At 38.0% G+C, this 14,735-nt stretch overlaps 1 protein-coding gene across 1 annotated transcript; it reads left to right on the top strand.

Annotated features, from left to right (window-relative positions):
- The first annotated feature begins 4,588 nt into the window (after positions 1–4,588).
- On the top strand, positions 4,589–10,007 carry tmem74 (transmembrane protein 74). The gene is made up of 2 exons (XM_086079645.1): positions 4,589–4,724; positions 5,256–10,007. The coding sequence occupies exons 1-2, from the start codon at positions 4,672–4,674 to the stop codon at positions 6,142–6,144; spliced, it is 942 nt and encodes a 313-aa protein (XP_085935771.1). The 5' UTR covers positions 4,589–4,671; the 3' UTR covers positions 6,145–10,007.
- Positions 10,008–14,735: the final 4,728 nt, after the last annotated feature.

Genomic DNA, 14,735 nt, shown 5'->3' with positions numbered 1-14,735 from the left:
TATAGAACATATGATTACGATTAGGCAGTGGACATTTGAAATTCAGATTCATAAAATATTTTGCTATATTAAATCATTTGTGCTATTAAACTTTCTTGTTGGATTCTTAACCATGCCATAATATAACATCCTCAATGGAAACTATAGCTTGACCGAACCATTGTTTATATTCTCATATATAGTAACCTAACCTTTATATTCTTAATCCCCATCTCTTTTCCACATGCAAAGAAATATCAGACACTGAAGTTTTTCTACCTTCTCCAAGCTTGTTTTGATTCGGTTTGTCAATCTCAATGTCAATGATTAGCTTATTTAACATCTTTTTTGTTTCTTTTCTACTCGCTTTGCAGGCTCGCACTGCCGGTCTGATCTAACAGAACACCGATCAGAGAGCATGCAAGAGGAAAAATTGCGCACTCTGCTGGCACGTAGTGGACTTGCATTTAGCTTCAAACTATTCTCAGACGACTCTTCTGAGGAACAAAGTGGTGCATGCATTCACTGGGGCTCATGCTTTACCTCGTCAACTGATGTCATCATCCACAATTTTAGGGACTCTGGCGAAAGTAAGCAAAAATGTACTGTAAAGGCTGTGAATTTCTCAAATGACTTTGTGAGTATAACAAAAATGTTAAAATGATAGAAACTGGTGGGATTTTGCAAGGAAAAACTAGACCAAAGACCAATACCTCACAAAAATATAGGTTCTCCCCCAAAATTGTATGTGTGGAGCTGTGACCCGACACCGACTCCCTGTCTCCTTTCTGTGCCGGATGTAACAGAGTTAAAAGATTCCTGCAAAATATTACACAAAGGGGTGACAGTGATGCACAGGGTCAAGAAAAGCTATGGCACTTGATGAACTATTTAGGATTGCATGTGATAAATTAAAAATGACTGTCCGATTGATTCCTCTTCAGTTGTGTGCGGCTTGAATGAATGATTTTTATTTCACATTTTCAAGCTTACATGTATGTTGAAGCTATAAACATGTCATGTACATTTGCAATATTCCTGCAATATTGTTAATTCTGTGAGTCATTAGTTGTTCAGCCTTATTTTGAAATTATTGCAGTTCTGTTTCCTGTTTTTGCCACTGCCATTGTTGTGTTTTCAGGGCTGGTTGTGGTCAGGTGTGCTGAATTCCGTAAAATATCATGAATAAGATGCATTTTTTCCCATATCAAAATGATCCAAAATCACCCCACCATATTATACACAGAATCATAAAAATGAAAACTTTAAAAATATATATATATTTTATAGACGTTTACAGCTACCTAGATGTTATATAAAAAGGTGTACTTACATTCCAACATATTGAACTCATTCAAACCCAAAAACGTATAAATAGGTTTTTTAAATACATTGTCCTTCACTCCCCAAAAACATATTTATACATTTTTATACTATAGCCTACAGAAGGCTTTGATGCAATGGTAATATTACAAAAACGGCCAGCAGGTGGCAACCGAGTATACGAGATCAGCCAGGACCATGTTGCAACATGCTCTTTTTCCCATGTTTTCAATAGGTTTGTGAATAATGATGAAACTTAGCTATATTCTATTGCTGATTGCTCCAAAACGGAAACAGATAGAAATATACTTTTTTTCCTAATGAAAAAAGAGACTCTACTCTTTATTTGGGTAGGTTCCATGTTTTTATAGCAATAGAACAGAATATTCTGCGGCCTTGTAAAATCTGTCAAAATTCAGTAAAACAGCCAAGAGCCAAGGGGGTTGCATCAATGAAAATGGCTGGGAGTGAATGAGTTAATGTCTAATGTTAAGAATTTAGGGAATTAAAGCTGCATTCGAAGAAGGTGGCAAGTCGGATTTTTCCGACTTCATACCAGAAAGTAAGCACGGGAACTTTATACTCGGAAATCCGAGTTGTGAAGTCAGGAAAGAAAAAAAGGACCCCGACTTTACGCTTTACAATGGATACATTGCTCATACACTCACATATTCACACTCTGGTGGCGGTAAACTACGTAAGTAGCCACAGCTGCTCTGGGGCAGGCTGGCGGGAGCGTAGGTGCCATGCCAGTATGTGCCTAAGGACCCTCCGACCACCACTAAACATTCACATCATTCATACACCAATGTGAGTGGCAATTTCTATCGATTTCTCTGTAGTAGATGAGACCCTAATCACATTTCTTTTTGAACAAGATGATCCGTAATTGCTGCCTTCAAAAAAAAAAAAATCTATCTATGCGCATAGTAAATTGACAAGTTGAGAACAATTTGGCCAAAGATGAATATTTATCCATCCATCGATTAAATTAACCGCTTATAAGCAGAGAAAATATTTGACTGTAGAAGTATATAAATCAGAAAGCTTAGCATCCCTTGGATGCTGGCTTCCTTGTCAGCAGCAAAACTGATGCAATGTTGCAAATGGTTAACCTCTGATAGTGGACTGCTTAGGGCTGTCACTATCGAATATTTTTAGATTAGATTAGTCAATCAATTAATCGGATTCATTTTAGTTTACATTACATTACATTCAGGGGGAAAATGCATTTCAAAAGCATTTTCCCCCTGATTACTTTTTATTAAGCAGTAATTGGTTTGGTAGTTTATTTCGTACTTCGTATTCGTATAGTGATTTAAAAACAAGAGGGATTGATGTTGTACTATTTTACCGTTTTGGTCATTGTTTTCCAAAATAAAAGCAAATGTTTGCAAATGCATTATTTTGATTAAACACAGAAGATAATCAGTCTTCTTTCATTGAGGACTACAGAAATCAGTGAACAATTACTGTTGAAATGCTGAAACGGCTATAGACGTCAAAAATTTATTTGAACTATTTCTATTACTTAAAAAAAAATTCCCCACTTTTTTTAAGAGTATGAAAACCTATTTAAAAAAAATTGTATTACAACAGATGTAAAATGTGTGATTAATCGTGAGTTAATTAGAGAAGTCATGCGATTAATTACTATTAAAAAAATTAATCGCCTGACGCCCCTAATTTTTAATAACCTTTTCTTAAAAAAAAAAGATCATTAAAAAACATTTTAATTTTTATTTTTTTTAAAGAAAAGATTATTAAAAATTAGGGGCGTCAGGCGATTATTTTTTTAAAATCATAATTAATCACATGACTTTACTACTTAACTCATGATTAATCACAAATTTTAGATCTGTTCTAAATGTACAATTTTTTCCCTAGGTTTTCATACTCTTAGTAAGGTTTTTTTTACGTCTGTAGCCGTCAATGGCAATTAATGAGTTAAAAACTGGCTCCAAACGATTACTCGATTATTAAAATAGCTGTCGATTAATTTGATAATCGATTACTCGTGGATTAATCTATTAATTTTGACAGCTCTAGGTCTGCTAGAATCCTTCATGCAGTCTGCTATCCATTTCCTTTTTTAATGTCTATGCTTCAGACAGAGTTTATAGTACAACAAACAGAGTATAACCAAACACATCATCAACCATTATGACCAAGCAGCTATTATTGTTAGAGCATGTATTTGTGAATTCTCAATAAACAGTCACTCCTATTCCTCTCACTCTCTTTTCCTTTCTTTTAGTATTTTGGGAGAAATGCCAGCCCAACTGAAATGTAACATATTCAGCAAGAGAATAGTCAGCAGTTGAAAGTGGGATGAAAAAATAAATAAGTAATTATAAATTGCTTTTTTAAAACGTACTGTACATTATTTGTTGTTTACACTAAAATGTACAGCAGAGTAAAAAGCTCATATACACATCTAAAGATTTGTATGAAGTCACAGGTCACGTGACCCATTAGAACTCAAGATTAAAAATGGCTGGATGACCCATGGTCGCTAATCTTCTGAGAGCATGACAACAGATGGTGCGCGATGGTCGATGATACACACAATTTGACAATGTTGTTTGTACACCAGTGGACATTCTTATAAAGATGATAATCCCACCATCTTTAAGGGTAAACACTCACACTTTTAAAAATCAGTAACTCCATTTAACTTTGCGTATTTGATCCAAGTTGGAGTGCTTAATGTTGATTTTATTGATCACTAACTCGAATAATATATGAGGTTTTAATGGGCCTTATGGTAAACTATCTTGAAAGGGCTCCACTCACACCTTGGCATGCTTCATTTATTTCCATATACAACGGGTGAGAAGTCAAGTTGGGTGTCTAATGTACAATATTAAAATATTAATCAAAACAATGTAAACTCAAACATTATAATCAAATCACTTACTAGCTGCAACATTTTGTCCACATACAGAATGTAATTGATATATAAGAGCACAATAAAAGCGTGGCCTATTTAAAGATCTTTTTGGTGGGGTGCAGAATTCGTATATTTGTATTTTACAGTCCAAGTTGCTGACTATTGTTTTCATCGCAGGATCATATCGCACTTTAATCACGTACATTCAAACATCTATTAATCTTGTATGGATTTTGAATTGAAAAGACAATGAGGGTCTGGTCGGTTAAAAAGTGCTCCACATCTGAGCGAGTCAGCCTGCTGCTGATTTGGTGCTGATCTGGTCAGCTCCTCTCAGCACTGGTGGGGGCGGGCCAAACAAAGAGCTCCAATCAATTCAGCCTCTGACGTCACAGCTCGGAGCAGAGAGACGGCAGCCGAGGCGTACTCACTTGAAACCCTTTTGGCTAAATGCGCCTTCCGTGGCGTGGAGGTACATGCGATGGCGTGTTTCGGCGTGGGGCAGCCAAAGCGACCCTGAAGATAAACGGTTGGTTTGTGATAAATGACATGTTTTGCTGTAGAGATTGGAAAACGATTGTGCGCGATGCCTCCATGCAAATGCAGTAGCGTCGTCTCCGAATGGAACAGTATCTTTTCGGAAGGATATGCTTGATGGATATTTTCGCAAATCCAATAAGATTTGTTATTCAGTCTCGACCTGCCCTTATTGCAGATTGTGATCTGCTTACGTTTTAGATCCGGTTTACTAGTTGCGTGCTTGTACGACTTTATCATTAGAATATAGTGTAATCGGTTTAGGATGAATACGGCTATTCCTTGCCTAATTGGATACAAGGTATTTTGGCTCATAACATCCAACGTAAGCGTCTTTCAAGACGAGTCCACGGATTTATCTAATCAACTTAAAAGTGGCTTTTACACACTTCTCTGACTGTGGTGTGTGCGTTTTGCGCACTTTTCTTATGAAGCACACACCTTTGCGCACAAATACACCGCGCACGTCAAGTTGATTCATCAGTTAGCTAATTAACATGCACCATTTGACTTGTCTCATCAGGGATGCTGTGCAGCAGCATTTACAGAAGAGGGAGGAAGACGGAACCAGCAGGCGGCGAAACCGAATGGCGTCTCCGGCGCTGCCTTTAACAAGGGACGGTGATAAGCAGCCACATTCTCCCGCCGTCCTTGAACGCCTCTCCGCTGTGCTGCATGTCCGCAAGCAGAGCGATTCAACAGGAGGTGGGTCCCTCGGGGACGCCGGCTGTAACCCGGCCAGGAGCTGCCATGACCGGTGTCATTCAATGGCGAGGCGCTCGGAGGTCAAACTGCGCCCCCTTGGGGAGGAGAAAGTGCGCGTCTGCTGCGACGAGGAATTGGAGACATCTTTTACCTACATAGATGAGAATGTCAACCTGGCCATTGGCAGCCCAGAGACGAGCTGTAAAAGTTCTCACAGAACCGGGCGCAACTGCGAGCCGTGCTCAGAGACGATACCAGAATTTTCTTTCATGTCCGAGGATGATCTGTCCTTTGGGGAAGCCTCCGGGTCCTCAGTGGACTACTGGTTTATTAGCGCAGTCACGTTTTTGGTGACCGGCATCTCTTTGGTGATCATCTCCTACGCCGTGCCCCGGGATGTGGTCGTGGACAGGGACAGCGTCTCGGCCAGGGAGATGGAGAGAATGGAGCTGGAGAGCGCGCGCATTGGAGCTCACCTGGATCGGTGCGTCATAGCAGGATTGTGTTTGCTGACCCTGGGCGGTGTTGTGCTTTCCACGCTGCTCATGATCTCCATGTGGAAAGGAGAAATGTACAGGAGGAAAGTCATTGCTTATTCCAAACGTTCCGCCAAACTGTATGGTTCCATTAGCCTGAAAACTAAATCCAGTCCCAGTCACTCCTCTGCACACTTGTCCTTGGATGATTTAGTGGAAAGTTTGAACTAGCAATGCACACTTTTGTGTCATATGATGGGTTTCATACAGATTGTCACCAATTATTCACTTGTGCACATTGGACATGCAAATTTGCAACGTTTCAGTTTATGCTGTCCACTGTGAGAAAAAGGCACTTCTCCGAGTTTGGGGGTGAGCTCGAGCCTATCACAGCTGAATTTAGAGAGTCCACCCTGGACTGGTCATCAACCAAGTCCAAGTAAATGATATCCAATTACATGCCATTCCCAGATTGTACTACTAACTAACCCTAACCACATTTTAGTTATAGGGACAATATCATTGTCTTGAGAGAGGGCATAAAAATAGGTGTGTTTCACAATCAGCATCCGTAGGACATATTGTGCTGTGTAAAATAATAGGGATGCACCAAAATGAAAATGTTTGGCTGAAACTAAAACCCGAAATGAGAAACGCTTGGCCGAAAACCAAAACACCAGAAGAAATTATGCCAATTTGTAATTATTATTATTTTTTTGCATATATGGCTGTACGATTGTGTATTTTTCCTAACTAAAATCAAGGCACTGCAAATGCATAAAGTTCAAAATAAATAATGAATAAATTGAACTTTTGCTGCATTTGAGGAAGGTGGAAAGCCGGATTTGTCCCACTCGGATTGTCTGACTTCAAAGCGTTTGAGGCAAATAAATTCTACCTGTTAAAGGGGAAGTCAACCTTAAACATTTCTTGACAATAATATGTTATATGTGACCTCACTAATCTAAACGTGACATTCTGATTAATATTACATTTTTGACTAAGAGTTACGAAGCAAAATCCAGCCATTTTTATCCATCTGATGGACAGAAGATGACATCAATTTTGTTCAGGGCTCAGGCAACGACCAATCACAGCTCACCTGTTTTCTGAAGCTGAGCTGTGATTGGTTGTTACCTGAGACCTGAGCAACATTGATGTCATCTTCAGTCGACAGCAAGTGCCAAAATGGCTGCCCCGTGAGATGGACAAAAATGGCTGGATTTTGCTGCTTAACTCGCATTCCACAAATGCAATATTAACCAGACTACCATATTTAGACCAGTGTGGCTGCATAGAACCTATTATTGTTACAAAATAAATCTTGTTCACATACTTCTGAATCACAGCACACAAACAGAATTAAAAAATCAGACAGTAATAATTTAAAAGAGGTGCAGTTCTGGTTCGAATAAAGTCACATTTAATTTTCAGGGTAAAGTATCTTATATCTAATATACTGTTCATATGTGGCACTTAATTCTATATTCTCTTACAGAGCAGACCAATAAACCAAATTTAGAGCAATGGTGGGGTATGTTTTTTTGTTTTTGTTTTTTTGTTTCCATTTTCATTTTCGCAATTGGAGAGCCTCTTTATCTTCCATAAAAAAATGTAAGGAAATCTAAACTATTATTATTGAGGGGTAAAACCGACGACTTGATATGTAAGTTAGTATAATAGCACTCTGGAAACCTCTTCTGACTCTAGTAAGTTAGCCTTTTGGGGTATATTGTAAATTGTTACCTTAAAATGTCAAACTCAAGGCTTGGGGGGCCAAATCTGGCCCGCCACATCATATAATGCGTCCCTCGCAAGCTATCAAGCATATCAACTTCCATGAGGCCTGCTAAAATCTGTAACAACATTTCTAATTGTCATATGAAATAAATACAATGTGGCCAGTGACAAACATGACAAACATGAGTTTGGCACCCCTGCTTTAATTGATAGACATGGACTCCTAGTGTATCTTTATTTCTGACAGTGGACAGATTTAACAGTGCCGCCATGCTCCAAATAAACACGCCACAGTAGACAAATAACTGTATTTCCTCAAATAGCGTTCGGGGCCATTTATTTATTGTATTTACTTCACTGTGCGGCAGCCATATGTTTGTTTATTTGTAGCAATACTGGTTAACGCATGCAAACATGGATGCAGTAAAGGTAATTGGCGCTACGTTTTTCCCACGTGTTATTTGTTGTCTTAAGTGGAAAGACATCAATTTGGGGAGAGGCGTTGGTTTGTGGATGAAGGGCCTCTGATACAGAAGATTGTAGCACCCTATAATGTCACCATTTTCTGAAAATGTAATATAATTCGCACTTAACTCAATCAAAAATATAATATAACCTAACAATGTAATAATTTCACCAATAATAAAACAAAATAAAAATCATGAATGATATTGTAATAAAAAAAAAATTGCTGATAATGTAAGTTTGCAAAATCAAATTTAAATAATTTAAGACTATAATTGTTTTACATAACAGCCTTGGTAGTGAGCAAACAATGCTATTTGGGTTGGAAAATAAGTAACACTAAAACTGAGAAATGAACACCCAAAAAAAGAATGAAAATAACACTTTGTGGTGTTAAAAATAACAAAAATTTGTGAGAAATGAACACAAAAAAATTAAAGGAAATGGCACTTTTAAGTGTTAAATAATAACACTAATATCGTGGAAAAAATAACACTGATAACACTTCAAAGTATAAAAAGTTCACTTTAACGTGTCAATAACACTATGGGTGTTGTAAATTCACTTTTTTTCTTCCAAAACCGATCATGTAAAACTTGACAGATAATGAAAAATATATGTTCATTTTTAGTCAAAAGTTCTTTATTTTGTGTTTTGAGAATCTAAGACTGTTACATTCACAGAAAAAAATGTTAACATTTTGGTGTTTATTTCAACCACCAAACACTGTCTGATTTAAAAGGACATAATTAGTTAATTCAGACTAATGCAGAGTTAATCAATGTAAGCTCCGCCCACTTGATTAGAAATGCTCTTCTGTAAAAACTTCTGGGATATGATATAATAATGGAATAAAGTATTAAATTATCGGTAAAAATGTTATTACAATGTCAGTTAGGATTTTTTAAATTATATTATTGTTGAAGTTATTACATTATTTGATTTTATTAAATTTTTGATCGAGTTAATTAATTGCACATTTTACAACATTTTCATAAAATGATTGCATTAAGAGGGCGCTACAATCCTATATGCTTCTATTCAATGATATATGGTCAATAACTTTGTAGTATTACACTGCTCACCAACTGGCAACCAAGCTTACATAGTAGTAAAGTGCATGCTAACAGCATTGTCACAAACACTGGAATGACTTTGGTCCACTAGAAACCTTGGAGAGCTTCTGTTCATTATTAAGGCTATTCATTTTTAATGTGAAGGTTCTGAACCGCAAAATCATACACAGACACATTTGACAAAGTAGCCAGAGTCCCCAGAGTGGAGGTGAGTCGGGCTTCTAAGAGGTCCACTCTGTGGGATATTCTGCTCAGTGGTGTGCATGGTAATATCCAGTGACAGTCCCTCTCTGGTGCAGTGCTGAGCTAAGCCAGTAAGCTCAGCTTTGTGCGTCCGAGCCAAAGCTTCAAGTCGCTTTGACTCAACTCAGCAATTTGACTGCACTGGACGCCTCTGCCATGCGCGCTTGCACATTCCTCTTCATCTTGTGAGCTTCTTTTTACAATCGAGCTGGTTCTGCTTTCTGAATAATACATCATTGTCTGCCCTTTATTTAACTGCAAAGCTGCAGCGCGGTGTTTATATAATGTGTGGGAATTGGGTCCTGGATGATGACAGCCGAAGTATCGTTAGCATTCTTCTTCTCATTCACTAGGCTGGCGATGACCCATACTAAGGAAGTGCGGAAAATAAGATGTTGCCTATACTACAATTTAGGTTTTTTTTTTTAAATGTTGATGATCATATGAACAAATGGCAACGTGAGGAAAATTAAAAACCAAATTAATGGATATTCTGTGTACAGTATACAACTATCTGATCAAGATTTCAAGCAACACAAATACTTTTGTTCATATGACGAACGTGGAAATCCCTCACACGTGCACCCTCTCAGACTTAGATTAACATTTAATGTCAATTTTGTAATGAAATTGTCAGATGCAAGAGAAGATTGTAATGAAAGGGTACACACATTTTCTCAGTTCTACCTATTGATGCTGCTGAAATCATTGCATTCATGCGTGCCAGCAAAAAATAAAGAATGCCACAAGATGCCTCTGTGCGTGTGGGTATGCGTGCCGTGAGGCTCATAAATCATGTATGGAGACTCAAATCCATTTTCATTTGCATCTTGAAATGTGTCATGTGTGCTAAGAATTCTAAGAGTGTCATTCTACTACCTGAATTGCTATAGTTTATTTGTCTAGATTGTGTAACATGACATTCATTCTATTAATTAGATGCAGCCGGTTTATATGTAAACAACCGTAGGCAATCTACTCCATTATTGTTTTTTCTCAATCGTGTCACAGCATTAAAGTCACTGGACGCTATATGATGTATATGAAATAGGATGAGATGCAATATAAGAGCTATATCAAAATAAATAAATATACATATACAAGTATTGGTGCAGCATTATACTGTTAGATAGCATTTCGATAAACAATCTTTTTTTTTTTATGTCATTATGATGAAGTAAAATTTCATACCACTGCATGTTACAACAAGAGTAATATATCAATTAAAACAAATTTAACCTCCTAAGGCCCAAGCTGTTTTTTTACATGCAAAGTGCTGCCCACTAAGCCTTAGGAGGTTAAATAACAACAACCAAATTTCCACTTCATGTTTCAGCTTTAGTCCCAAAATAATGAAATTATTGCCCCCCTCAAAATTATACACACATCACCCTATAAGAGGGGGGGATACTGGTCTATATAAGGCTCCACATTTGTCAGTGCATGCCTGAACACAAACCAAGCTTGAAGTCAAAGAACTGAAGACCTCTGAGAGGAGGAGTGTCTCAAGGTACAGATCTGGGGATGTGTAAAGAAAGCTTGCTGCTGCTTTGAAGGTCCAAATGAGCACAGTGGCCTCTATAATCCATGAATGGAGGAAGTTCCAAGCCACCAAGTCGCTTCCCGTCTAAACTGAACAATCAGGGGAGATCCTGGCAACTAATATATATATCACCAAAATTAAAATAGTTAAACTCTGTATGGCAACTAGCAACAATGCCACATAAAAGCCAAGCAGTGTGTAGTTACAAATAAAACACAATATTGCCTCAAAAAATTTGAAAAATGACATAAGTTCACATATCTGCACTGTTTCAGGCAATTTGCTGTAGTTTTATAGACGATTAAAGTCCTTCATATTTGGCAGTTAGCTTTTGAGCTAATACAAGCAGCCTTTCTGATAGAACCTACTAAATATATTGAGGGGATTTATACAGGGATTTGCATGAGGCGACAGCATTTAAAAGCCGAGCTCAATCAAATTCCAGTGGTTTCATGTATAATCTCTTTATCCTTGAGCAGTGCACAACCCAAAGTGTCCCTATTGATATTTGCTTGGTTCCTCTGTAAGCTAATCTGTTCAGGTAAGCAGAACCTTCAACAGCAGCTGCCATCAGCACATTTCCCAAAGGTGTAATAAAACACCTTGGCAATGTTAATACTGTTTCGTGGTGTGTATATGTGCAAGAGTGTGTGTATGTTGTTTATTTAGGTCTGCATAGGTTTTTGGTGTCACCTTTAAGAGCTGCTGACTCAGGGTTTGTGTTTCAAATTGAGTCTGACATAGGACTGAAAATAGACTTTTACCCCTAGTGTAACATAAGTCATCGAAAAAACGCTCATATGACATTGTAATCTGCACGGTGAAAACGGAAGTCACCCCCCCACCCAACACCCCAAAATCTTTACAATAATGTGTTGTAAGCGCACCCAAATATTTTAAACACGGCATTCTGATTAATATGGAACATGAACTAAGCAGCTAAAACACCTTTTTTTTAAACCATCTAAGGGGAACGGCCATTTTGCCGCTTGCTGTTGAGTGAAAATGACATCACAGGGGCTCAAGTAATGACCAAACATGGCACACCTGTTTTCTAGTGTTAAATTCATCCGCCATTTTTTAATTTTGTCTCAGTTTTAGTCCAGTTTCAATCACGCTTGTTAGTTTTTATCATAGTTACTGGTCAACCTCATCCCGTTATTATTTAGTCCATTTTTAGTTGACTAAAAATCTAGCATTTTAGTCTTTATTTTAGTCCAAGAAAATGTTATTCACCTAGTTGTAGTCAACAAAAACTGTCAACGTTTTAGTCTAGTTTTCGTCAAGACAATCATTTTACCCGTCTAGATTTTTTTTGTCAGCAGATTATGGCTGCGTTCAGACTGCAGGCAAATCGGATTCCTCCATAAATCTAATTTTTATGGCTGACTGTTTAGCAAGTGTGAAGATCTGATGGCGTAGCGAGAGCGGCTTCAGTGCACGTAACGTAAACTGTCACTGTATTTCCGGTTGAGCATGTGCGGGGCCGTTGGGGCAGTGGAGCTGTCAAGGAGTTGACTGCCGAGCATGCGAGGAAACAGCCGGGCAGCGAACCGATTAGATATTGACAGTGCCTGCGCATTGGTTTTTGCACGCGTAGTGACGTCAGAAAAATCAAATCCGTTCTGAGTGTTTCGAGCTGATCAGACTCATCCTGTCCAAATTGGATATGAAACTACCTCCCGCATTTGGTATCAATCAGTCTCGCAAAAATAGGATTGATTGTGCTTTGTGACTGTTCAGACTACAAAAAAAACCCCATCCATATTCAATCTAGATGGGCTAAAAATCGGATTTGGGCTACCAGTCTGAACAAGGCCAAAGTTGAACATTTCGTATCGAAAAATATGTCACTTAAAAATGTCTCATCTTTTTGATGCAAAACAGCTTTACACACGATTACAGTATATCAACAATTAAGTGGCTGCTATGGCTCCATGCAATGAGCTAGTAAGTTAGCTAGCATTACTGGTCAGATTTACATTATTGTTGGAACTTTATAGCCGCCGTTGGATTAATGCTGCATTCGAGGATGGTCGGAAGTCAGACTTCCGAAGTGTGAGCGGGAACATTCAACTCAACACGGGAACTCGCACATTCCACTTGCGAAGTCGGACGGACTACAAGTGACGTCACTCTACAATGGCGACCCCTTTGGAAACACAGACCGTGAATTGGTAAACCACAATTTACTCGAGTATAAAACGAGATAGCTTACTTCATTCATAAATATTCAACATAACTTCACGTAACACACCGTCCGTGACATTATATCTATCTCCCTGCATGAAATTATACGGTGAACTACTGAACTGTATGCAATGCTTATGAAATAAAATAAAAACAATAAATTAAGCAAAATTGTAAGAAGGCAAGTTTGAGGACCAAAATAAAAAACTATTTATCACTATCCGCCATTTTGGTAGTTTACTTTCACCTCGAATGCTTTCAGGTCGGAACTGGGAAAAAACAACTTGGATATATTCGACCATCCTGAATGCAGCATTATGTTACGTTATTAACTATAATTTCCTTCTTTTTTTTTTAACCTTTCACCGTGAATCAACCTCCTGTCTGTCCCATGTTGCACTTGCTAGCTGCAGATTCGAAAGGCGGTGTGTCACATGAAAGTATAACAGTGACAGATTAGCAAAGACAAGATTTGACAAAATCATACAATTTTCATCTTGTTTTTGTTCATGAACTAAAATGTCCATAGATTTTAGTCCAGCTTTAATTAAGTGAAGCACATTTTTGTCTCGTCTTCATTAGTCAACGATAATGCATACTGATTTAGTCCCAGTTATTGTTTATTAATGAGGGTTTTAGTCTAGTCTAGTTTTAGTTCGGTGAAAAATATTTTTGTTTAGTTTTTATTGACAAAATGAACAATACTGTTTTCTGAGTTTGGTCATGTGATAATTACAAGCTGAGCCGTGATTGGTTGTTACCTGTGATGGCCACTGTGATGTCATGTGACATGTGGCAAAATGGCCGCCCCCTGAGATGGATAAAAACAGGTGGATTTTGCTGCTTAATTCATATTCCACAAACGCGATATTAATCAGAATGTCATGTTTAGACTAGTGAGTCTGCAACATTTTTGGAATCAGTGAAAGAGCAGAATGGAGGATACGACCATCAAAAAAGACAATCATTTTCAATTTGGATTGATATGTCAGCGACTTAAGAGTTGAAAAATATGTTTATCATTGTGGTTGTAATTTTCAGTGGTGAACAACCTCCCTAGATCAAACTGAGAAGTGTTCCTAATGTTTTGGTTCTATTATTTTGGTGCATGAGCAAAATATTAGCTCTTGTGCTGAAATATGTTTTCAGTGGAGCTCATGATGAAAGGAACCAAGCTCCCCCGACAATGTCTGTGGTTCTCATGCTGCCTCAAAGTAACACGATATAACGTCAGCAGACCTAAACCTAAATACGAAAGTATATTGTTATTGAACGACTAAGCATTTACTGGCTGAACACAAAGAATTCTTGTCCTCTGATGACTGGCGACAAATCTCCAGGAGGCCACTGCATCCCGCCAAGAAACAGTTAACTAATTTGACAGCATAACCACAACCTGCATGCCAGGTTAATTCATCTCAAATGTATTTGCATGGGACCAAAACATAATACATTTGAAATAACTATCATGTGAAGAACCACACATAGAAAGCGTCAAGACCCAAGACAAATTTGTGAAATGGGCAAGGTTATGTACAGAACCAGGGTTGTAAGCGTTATGCATA

Source organism: Leptonotus elevatus, chromosome 6, assembly GCF_054856555.1.
Source record: "Leptonotus elevatus isolate MCC_2025b chromosome 6, RoL_Lele_1.0, whole genome shotgun sequence".
Taxonomy (NCBI): Eukaryota; Metazoa; Chordata; class Actinopteri; order Syngnathiformes; family Syngnathidae; genus Leptonotus; species Leptonotus elevatus.
The sequence above is the reverse complement of the archived record's forward strand: the minus strand, read 5'-3'. Positions and strand labels throughout refer to the sequence as shown.